General features: G+C 36.2%; 1 protein-coding gene across 3 annotated transcripts; it reads right to left on the bottom strand.

Moving 5' to 3' along the window:
• Window positions 1-4,394: 4,394 nt before the first annotated feature.
• On the bottom strand, window positions 4,395-8,839 carry PIP5K9 (phosphatidyl inositol monophosphate 5 kinase). 3 transcript variants are annotated; one of them, XM_078959152.1, is made up of 8 exons: window positions 8,815-8,839; window positions 6,281-7,763; window positions 6,032-6,197; window positions 5,843-5,953; window positions 5,474-5,661; window positions 5,231-5,388; window positions 4,991-5,150; window positions 4,395-4,888 (listed from the first exon to the last, which is right to left on the bottom strand). In XM_078959152.1, exons 2-8 carry the CDS (start codon window positions 7,660-7,662, stop codon window positions 4,612-4,614), a joined length of 2,442 nt encoding a protein of 813 aa, XP_078815278.1. In that variant the 5' UTR covers window positions 7,663-7,763; window positions 8,815-8,839; the 3' UTR covers window positions 4,395-4,611. The 3 variants fall into 3 exon arrangements, with proteins under 3 accessions (XP_078815278.1, XP_078815277.1, XP_078815276.1); XM_078959151.1 differs by lacking the exon at window positions 8,815-8,839 and adding an exon at window positions 8,697-8,804; XM_078959150.1 differs by lacking the exon at window positions 8,815-8,839 and adding an exon at window positions 8,419-8,566.
• Between the last annotated feature and the right edge of the window lie 1,667 nt (window positions 8,840-10,506).

The following is a 10,506-nucleotide window of genomic DNA, read 5'->3' on the forward strand; positions in this document are numbered from 1 at the left end:
AGGTTTGGAAAAGAGAACGCTCCACGAGCGTATGAATTGCGAAGAATTATCACCACCATACAACAAGGCAACATGACTGTGTCCTCATACTACACAAAATTAAGAGGTGTGTGGGATGAGATCCGGTCCATAAGTCAGATTCCCACGTGTTCCTGTAAAGGATGTAAATGCGAAACCAATAAAGAGATTGCTAGACTCCATGACAAAGAACATCTTTACGATTTTCTTATGGGGCTGAATGAAGAATTTAATGCTGTAAGAACCCAGATCCTTAGCAGCAGCCCTTTGCCCACTTTAAATGCGGCTTATCACCTTGTTAGCCAAGATGAACAACAACGCCATATTGGAACTGCACGAAATTACAACTCCAATTCGTCTGCGTTCCAAACAACAGGAAGATCTGCACCACGCCAAAATAATAAAGCTGGACCACAATCAAGTATCAGACAAGAAAATCGAAGAAGAACCGAGGATAAATGGTGTACGCATTGTCAGAAAACCGGTCACATGGTTGAAGGCTGTTTTGAATTAATCGGCTACCCGGAGTGGTGGAACTCGAAATCCACAAATGCAAAGACCCAGGCTGGAAAACCAAAGGCGCAAGCCAAGGTAGCTGTAGTTGTAGAAGAAACATGCTCTTCTACAATTACAAAAGAAGAGTACGAGGATCTTATGAGACTGCTCAGGGCATCGAAAATTGGTGATAACCTTCCTAAAGCTAACATGAGTGGTAAGAATAACCCAAAAGCTTACATGACTGGTAAGATCACAACTCCAAATTCTTGGATCATTGATTCTGGGGCTAGTGAGCATATAACCCCACATAAAGAATGGTTAAAAAATCCCAAAACTAGTAAAGATAATAGTTCTGTGACCATACCTAATGGTACATCTATCCCTATTGAAAATATTGGTGATATACATCTCTCAGATAACTTTGAGTTAAGAGATGTATTGAATGTTCCAAATTTCAACTGTAATCTACTTTCAGTGAGTCGTCTTTCGAATGACTTAAATTGCTCACTAACTTTTCTTCCAAAAACATGTTATATACAGGACTTACGTTCGAGGAACCTGATTGGGATGGGTAAGGAACGTGGTGGATTGTACTATTTAGAGCCATTCAAAGAATGTAGGGTGGCAATGGCAACTTTAAATAAAGAGATGATTTGGCATAGAAGATTGGGACACGCTTCAGAGGGAGTATTGAAAAGGTTACAACAAATAGATATAGGTAATTGTAATCAGTTTTGTGATTCATGTCTTAGAGCAAAGCAAACCAAACTACCTTTTCCCATTAGTTTTTCTAAAACAATAAAGAGTTTTGATTTAATACATGTTGATATATGGGGTCCGTACCAAAATGCTACTATAAATGGAGAACACTATTTTTTGTCAATTGTTGATGATTATAGTAGAGGAGTTTGGGTTTATTTAATGAGGTATAAATCTGAGACTGGGCGTTTACTCACATCTTTTTGTAATATGACTAAGACACAATTTGACACAAGAGTTAAAAGAATTAGAACAGACAATGGCTCAGAATTCAAGTCTAGATATATGATAGAATTCTATAGAGAGCAAGGAATCATTTTAGAAACCTCATGTCCTTATACGCCACAGCAAAATGGCGTAGTTGAAAGAAAACACAGACATCTTTTGGAAATGGGTAGGGCGCTACGTTTTCAAGCATCATTACCAATAGAATTTTGGGGAGATTGCATTTTAACGGCAGCATATATCATCAATAAGTTACCCACAAAAGTTCTTGAGAATAGAACCCCACATGAAATTCTACTTGGAAAAACCCCATCTTACAATCATCTAAAGGTGTTTGGATGCTTGGCATACGTCCATGACAACGATAGAAAGAAAGATAAGTTTGGTGAAAGAGGAAAACCATGTGTATTCTTAGGCTACCCAATGGGGCAAAAAGGATATAAAATTTTCGATTTAAAGGAAGAAAAATTCTATGTTAGTCGTAATGCCACTTTTGTAGAAAATATTTTTCCGTTTGGAAAGGATTATGAGAGTCATAAGGACTTAAATGAAAAAAGTTTTGATGAAGATTTAAACAAGATTCAAAGAGAATTGGATGAGTGGGATGACCAACAAAATGCCTTTCAAGAAGAACCGATCATAGATCAGACTAAAACTAGAAATGAGTTCTCAGAAAACGAACATAACGAGCAAAGTCACGGTGACAATATTGTTGAGGATCATGAAGAGATTGGACCATCGACTATCAATGAGACTCCACAAAAGGAAAATTGGCGAAGTACAAGGATGAAAACAAAACCTAAGCATTTAAATGAGTTTGTCATTGATTTGCCACCCTCACTCGAGCATTCCACCACTGTTCCCGCCAATGTTCCTGAATCAGAATCCTCAACGGTACATCCTATATCTCAATTTGTTTCTTATAATAAATTTTCTAAGTCTCACAAAGCCTTCCTTGCGGCCATCACTTCACATGATGAGCCTAAAAACTTTTCTCAAGCAGTTGTTGACCCAAATTGGAGAGAGGCAATGAGTAAAGAAATTCAAGCTCTTGAAGATAATGGAACTTGGGTTCTTACCTCTCTTCCTCCAGGAAAGAAACCAATTGATTCAAAATGGGTGTACAAGATAAAATACAAGCCGGATGGTAAAGTTGAGCGATACAAAGCTCGCCTCGTAGCAAAAGGGTATACACAAGTCGAAGGCGTAGATTTTCACGAGACATTTGCTCCGGTAGCGAAATTAGTTACAGTTCGATGTGCATTGGCGGTAGCATCCAAGAAACAGTGGTTAGTTCATCAAATGGATGTAAACAACGCATTCTTACATGGAGATTTGGAAGAGGAAGTCTATATGACAATCCCTCAAGGTTTTTCTAGGCCAAGTGAAGATCGAGTTTGTAAACTTCAAAAATCGATATATGGTCTGCGCCAAGCGTCTAGAAACTGGTACCAAAAATTTACCAATGCACTTGTTGGAACTGGTTTTCGGCAGTCCAAGGCAGATCACTCTATGTTCACCTTTCGAAATGGGTCCATTCACCTCGTAGCTCTCATTTACGTGGATGATCTTCTTTTAATGGGAAACGATGAGAAAAGGTTGGAAGAAGTAAAAACATACCTGCAATCGCAATTTAGCATCAAGGACTTGGGACCACTAAAATATTTCCTTGGGATTGAAGTGGCTCGTTCTTCTGAAGGTTTTGTTATCAGTCAACGAAAATATACGCTTGATATACTAAAGGATTGTGGTGTTCAAGGAAGTCGTCCCAGCTTATTCCCCATGGAACAAAACTTACGTCTCCATAAAGAAGATGGAAGTCCAGAAATTGATGCAGCACAGTATAGGAGATTGGTGGGCAGGTTACTTTATCTCACGGTTACCCGACCAGATATAACCTTTTCAGTGAACCAGTTAAGTCAGTTTTTGAGCAAACCAAGAAAAACACATTTAGATGCTGCACACAGGGTGTTACGTTACCTGAAAACCACTCCAGGACAAGGTTTGTTTTTACCTTCATCTGGTAATCTCAACTTAGTGGCGTATTGCGATGCTAGCTGGTTGAGTTGCCCATCTACAAGAAAGTCTTGTACAGGTTATTTTATTAGTTTGGGTGGATCTCCTGTTTCATGGCGAACGAAGAAACAAAGTGTTGTGGCTAGATCTTCAGCTGAAGCAGAATATAGGTCTATGGCTAGCACGGTGTGCGAGGTGATTTGGTTACGATGGCTTCTAGAAGATTTTGATGCATCACAAGTAGGAGCAACTCCCTTAATGTGTGACAATGAAGCTGCTAGACATATTGCTGTCAATCCAGTATATCACGAGCGGACAAAACACGTGGAAATGGATTGCTATTTTGTTAGAGAACGAGTAACTAATGGCGAAATTAAACCTTGTGCTATACGTTCTGAATTTCAAACTGCAGACATATTTACTAAAGCTTTGGGAGCGGATCGTTTTCGGTTTCTTTGCAGCAAGTTGGGTGTTCGTGATTTACACAGTCCAACTTGAGAGGGAGTGTTGAGATTAATTTAATTTCCTTCTTTTTCTGTTTCTTGCTGTACAAGGGTTAGGATAATTATCAACCTTCATGATAATTATCAACCTTTATTCTTATCTTTAGCTTTTACTTCTATATAAGGAACTCCCTGTATTCGTTTTTATCATTAAGAAAAAAAAGCAATTTCATTCCTCTAAATTTATTATCCTTATTCAACCATCTTTCTACCTAGTTTATTGGCACGATTTTGATCAGCTACTAAACTATTGTTCAGACATCGAACTAATACAACTTTCTTTCAAATACACAAAATAGTTTTTTTTTTTGAAAGAGAAACACACAAAATAGTTAATGTAAAATTCAGACAAGATCAACAAGAAACACCAATCTGTACGCATACAAAAGGTTTCAAGAACTTAATGTTAAGAAAACAATCAGCAAGAAAAGACAAGACATGTTCTTGGCTAAGCATTCTTTACATAACAAAAATTCATAATATTATTCACTTTTTATACCTTCGCAAGTCATTTTTACCTCTCTAATTCCCCATTTTTCCCCTCTCATCTTTCAATATTGATGACAATATTCTGTTGCAAAGTCAAACTGTCTCAGTTTGCATTCACGTTTTGTGGGAATACCTTCTGAATAAAGTGTAGAAACCTTTCCGAGTAATACGTGGGGTCCACAGCAGATATCGAAAGAGAATCAAATTGAAATGATTTATATTTATGTTCAATCTTCTTTGTTATATTGTATTCCTGCAATATATCAATGATACCAAGGTATAACACCACATCATACACCTCATGAAACATTTGCTTCTCTTCTACCCCAGGAAGTAACTCTGCTCTTGCAGGCATGTTCACTCCAAGCTGTATTTGCAACCTGAAAAAACACAATATTTTTATTTTAATAAATAAATAAATAAATAAATATTAATCATTTCACTAAATCGATCAAATTGTTTTGTATCCAATTTATAAATACCTTGCTGTCCCAGGGAGAAGGAGATCCACCTCAGCATCACCAGTAGCTGATGATCGTAATCGGCTTCCTCGTATATGTGGGCCCACAACCACACTACCATCTTCAGATCCACGTGGCACCAAAACAAGACCTTGGGGTGATATTTCATCTTCCAGAGTTTCTGTTACATCAATAAAAAAAAAAAGTTTATTGTTTTATTTAAAGGAACATAAATATGTACAAATTAATTAATAAGCACACCTTCTTCTGCAACTATTCCCAATCCATCCGCTGTTACACTTTGGTTGTAAGACATTAAAGATTTCAGTTGTTGAGGTGCTCGATAATTCACACCAAGCAAAAGACTGTAATCCATGATATTCTGAGCTTCTAGAAACTTACTATCGATTTTAATTTGACTGCATACAGAAAGATATAAATTAAATATGGTCATAAATGGTAACGATTTTAATTCCATATATTTTGGTAGACATGATAACATACTCTAGCAAAGAGTCACGCCAAGAAGGTTCTAGATAAAAGCAATAGTTTAGATCAAGATCTTTGAGTATTGTGTTTTCATCTATTTCGACTTTGTCTGCTGAACGCCCAAGTGAAGAACCTTTTAAATCAAATCTTCTATGGATCCTTAATTCCGTGCAAAACATATTTCCCATCACCACAAAGCGAAACTGAAATAATTATATCAAATATGTTAGGAAGTTTGCGACAAAAAACGACATCATCTTCTGTTTTCTTGAAAGAAAATATTCGTCAATGGAATTAAGTGTAACGTTACTATTAGATTGATATAATATATATGGAGTCCATGACTTTATCTACAGAAAAATTAACCCTAAGGAGAAAGGGTACCTTTTGGCCACTTGAGGGTTTTATCCTGTGGAGACCAAAAAATTTAGTTATGAGAGTGTTCTCATATGTCCGAACATGTCGGTGATAGTCTGGAAGCATCCGAAGAAGCACCTACACACTAACACAAGTAAGTGGAATCCTAGACATATCGGATAAAAAAAATATAAAATATTAAATATCCACGTATACCTGTACTTCAGACTTTCGCAATGTTTTAATCATGAAACGATCATCTTGAGAGAGAAAAAAGACACTCCCACTTTTCCCAGGGGAAGAAAGTTCTCTAAGAGCATCATTTCCACAAATTGACATCATGTAATCAGCAGCATCGATCTTAAACATCTCCCTCAAGTTCCTAATGCAATAACAAATACAAAAAGGTTGTTACTTTTAGGATTTGATAAGATGTAATTAAACAAGTGGATATAACGAACTAACCTGAAAACCATTGGACAATAATCCTTCCACTTAAAATCCTCGGATTGATGAGTAGGTGTGAGTTGAGATCCTTCTTTAGGAAACTGCATCCAAAAGCTAGCCCGTGGGCCAAAATCGGATACCCGAACTTCCCGTTTTTGAACCGGTGTTATTTTCCCAACAGTGTATCGAATCCCAAGTTGCAAACTAAGCATTAAATCGTAACTCCTATGACCTTTTATAATTGCTTCACCTGGTCTTTTAACTTCCCTAACTAGTTTCCTTTGTCTCCTCATTTCTCTTTTAGAACCATTTGAGAAACTACTATCAACCACAAGTTCACTTATCAAGATCCCTTGCATGTATTCTCTTTCAAGAATCGGAGTCTTGGTATCATCATCTCCATTATTGAAAGCAGCATCAGACATATAAGATGCCAAGTCATTTCCCATGACTTTTTCAATAGCAACTTCTAGACTCCATCTTCTTTCTAAAGACACATTGTTGTTACGTTGAGATGATGATCTTCCACCACCGACTTTGAAGTTTCCCATATCGATTGAAGACGCATGTTGTATACGTGAAACTTGGTTGACTTTTTGAAGGTCTGATAAAAGACCTCGTTTTCTCAAAGCTTTTAAGTAAAGTTCTTGTCTTGCTGGAAGTCTACACCCGTTTGGATAAAACGCGCCTTTTCCATCTTTTAATCCACGTGTCCATGTTCCAACGTATCGACCTCCATCACTCCATGTATAAGCACCAAAACCATGCATAACTCCATCAGACCAGCTTCCTTCATAAGAGTCGCCATTAGTCCATGTAAACGTCCCTTTTCCAGACATTTTCCCTCCTTTCATGTTCCCTAAATACTCATTCCCATTAGCCCAAGTGTACTTACCCGGCCCATCTGGAGAACCCTGAATCCAAGAACCTTCGAATGAATCCCTATTCGGGTAAGTCTGAAACCCTAATCCGTGTTTCCGATTCAAACGCCATCGACCTTTGTACACTAATCTATCCGATCTAACATACGTTCCTGTACCTTGCATATACCCACAAGAAAACTCGCCTTCATAACGAGCTCCAGAAGGCCAATGGAGTTTTCCATAGCCATGCCACCTGCCGCGTCTCCATTCGCCCTCATACTTGCAGCCACGTGACCAGACGTATGTCCCTGAACCCTCGGGAACATTTCCGAGAAGATGACCGGAGTAACATTCTCCATTTGGGAGTTTTAGATCTCCATATCTGAAGGCGACTGATTCTGTTGAAGAACGTGCAGTTTGATCTCCATTTGAAGTGGTATCGTTGTTGCGAAATGATACGGAATCGAGGGATCTTGTTCTATTTGAAAAAGATAAAGTTCTTTCGACATTTTCGGGAATGGACACAGGGCCAGTCATGCATAATGTCTAAAAGATTGGACCTTTTCAATGGTGGTGGTTTATGCACATGCTAAGAAGTTAGATTCTGACATGTAACACCACAAGTTTACTCATGTGACCTGTTCATAAGAGAGAGTAAAAGACAGAAACATTAAAAGCTTATAATTATATATATAAAAGAAAAAAGAATTTAGAAGCAAAACACCAAAGAATTAATAAAGAGTTAACAGATGAAAGTTCCCTTTTCGGATCAACAGTTATCAACATACTGAACTTATTATATGATAAGACCTCTATTGGACCACATCTACAAACCGAATTTACTACTATTTGATGATAATGGAGATCGCTATCATTCACAAAAGGCATCTTTTATAGAGGATATTGTTTTTAAGGAAAAAATGATCTGTTCCCATTGAAATCAAACCTTCAAAGATTTATATGCAGCATAGATAGATATGTTGGGAGAAGATTTTAAACAATCAAGAAGATAAATTATTTATATATACATACAGATGGAGATACAAATTACAAACATACATGTGCCTGTTTATGTTATCTAGGTAGTGTATGTGTTCTGGGTGTCGAGCACCCAAAGCTTCGGAGGATATGGCGGAAAGCAATTCGAAAAACCTAACTAAAATACTTCAACCTCATACAAAAAGGAATACATATATACATACATATGCACTCTCATAATCATGAATTGAAGCATAAAGCAAAAAAAATGGGATTATTCTTCAAACAAAATCAGCTGCAAATTCAAATTCAAACCTCGAGTTCAACGCTGAGAAATGTTTCTTGATTTTTTTCTATCAACTCTCAGAAAAAGTCAACTAATCAACTATAAATTGTTGAAATTGTTGACCCACAACTCCATTCAAGCTTTCACCAGATAATACACAATATATAGTAAGATTCCTTGACAATTTATGAGCGCCATAAAAGCTCTTATCACATCAATATAAGCAAAAAAAAATCAAATAGAAATTCATAAAATCTAGACATAGATACGCTATATACGTATATACATGTAGAGAGAGAAAGTGTACCTGAGCAGAGTAGAGAGAGAGAGAGAGAGAGAGAGAGAGAGAGAGAGAGAGAGAGAGAGATTTAAAGGGAATTCTGATAGATTCTTTACTCAAGCTTAAGCCTGGAAGTGTAATGTACCTTATGGTTGACTTATAAATGGATTGAATCCAAAGTTGAGTGCCCTTCTTTGTCTGGAAATATACCTTTTACAAATGTTGGTTTTTGATTACCTTTTTGCTACCCTTGCTATATCCAGAATACTTTCTAAAACGTTTCTCTTTTTTCACTGATTAATTGTTACACTTACTAAAATATAAAAGTAATCTTTTAAAACATAATATATTTAATTAGGGACAGGTTTGCTGACTCAAATTTGATGAATAACATAGTCTTTACAGAATCTAATATATACATGTCCCACAGTATGCAATGTCCCTAGTAAAAAAGAAAGGTGACATCCCCCCACCCCACATTGACGGATAGAAATTATACTATAAAATTCTCAATGTTTTTTTCATGAAAATATGTGTATAAAATTCTCAATGTTTTTTTTTTTCATGAAAATATGTGGGATATTTTATTGGGGAAATGAATTTTGAGGGTAACTAACTGTTGCTATTGTTTTCATTTGGTCATTTTTATTTTTTTGTACTCAATATACTATCGAACTTGTTGTTTGTGTTCACTATAACCCTTTTGACCGGCTTTTGACATGTGATAGCCGGTCAAAGGGTTATGGTGAACAAAAACAACAAGTTCGATGGTATATTGAATACAAAAAAAAGGACCAAATGAGAACAAACTCAACAGTTGGTTACCTTCCTGAATCATTTTTCCCGAAAGTTAAATGAAATTAAAGTTGCAAAATATCAAAGGTTGCAACTTTCTTTGGCCATAATGTATATGAAAAACGTTTTCAGAAGCGTAACTTCGTTAAAACATGATATATGTTATGCTTACTGTGGTTAGCTATCAACATCTCTCTACAAAAGGATATGACTGTGTATGAGAGGTATATTTATCAGCATAAACGTTTATCTCAAGGTATATTATGGTGATGTGTCTACAAAAGTTGTATGATATTGTACATATTGATGTTGTATCTTATCCCATGATTCGATCTTAAAACTAAGTAAACTAAAAAAATCATAGCACTTGTGATTCCACTCATTTGTAGACTTGTTTAGAATCCATGATACGATAAATCATTTGATTGGAAATGTAAATGTAGTCATGAAATGCACCTGCTTAGTCAAGATTCCCCTAATAAATATTCAAGTGCATTACAAAGTTGTACATGTATCAATAATGTTCTTTCATGGGTTATGTTTTTAAGAGAAGCAATAATGAATCTCATAAAGTCATTAATATCAGCAGGAGATGACGTGGGATTTGGTGTAAATGAGTGAAAGGAAAATGACTCAGGAGGGTAACCAACTGTTGAGTTTGTTCTCATTTGGTCCCTTTTTTGTACGCAATATACCATCGAATTTGTTGTTGTGTTGACCATAACCCTTTAACCAACTATCACAGGTCAAAAGCCAGTCAAAAGGGCTATGGTGAACACAAACAACGAGTTCGATGGTATATTGAATACACAATAAGGAAAGGAACCAAATGAAAAAAACGCAACAGTTAGTTACCCTCAAGAGTCATTTCCCCTATTTTATTTTCACTTAATCAAAATGTGTACGCAAATATATATATATATATATATATATATATATATATATATGTATGTATACACACACAGAAACTTGTGTACAAGTATAACAAGTTTGCCAAAGATAAAGGAAATAAAATATGCGATAAAAAAATCGAATTGATTTG

The sequence above is a fragment of the Lactuca saligna genome, chromosome 6 (genome assembly GCF_052625555.1).
Source record: "Lactuca saligna cultivar CGN05327 chromosome 6, ASM5262555v1, whole genome shotgun sequence".
In the NCBI taxonomy this organism is placed as follows: domain Eukaryota; kingdom Viridiplantae; phylum Streptophyta; class Magnoliopsida; order Asterales; family Asteraceae; genus Lactuca; species Lactuca saligna.

Excerpts from the sequence above, each read along its gene's own strand:
- PIP5K9 (XM_078959152.1), bottom strand. The coding sequence starts at position 7,662 with ATGACTGGCCCTGTGTCCATTCCCGAAAATGTCGAAAGAACTTTATCT. Across the intron at positions 6,198-6,280 it reads TATTGTCCAATGGTTTTCAG|GAACTTGAGGGAGATGTTTA; the intron begins GTTAGTTCGTTA and ends TTATTGCATTAG. Across the intron at positions 5,954-6,031 it reads TGCGAAAGTCTGAAGTACAG|GTGCTTCTTCGGATGCTTCC; the intron begins GTATACGTGGAT and ends GTTAGTGTGTAG.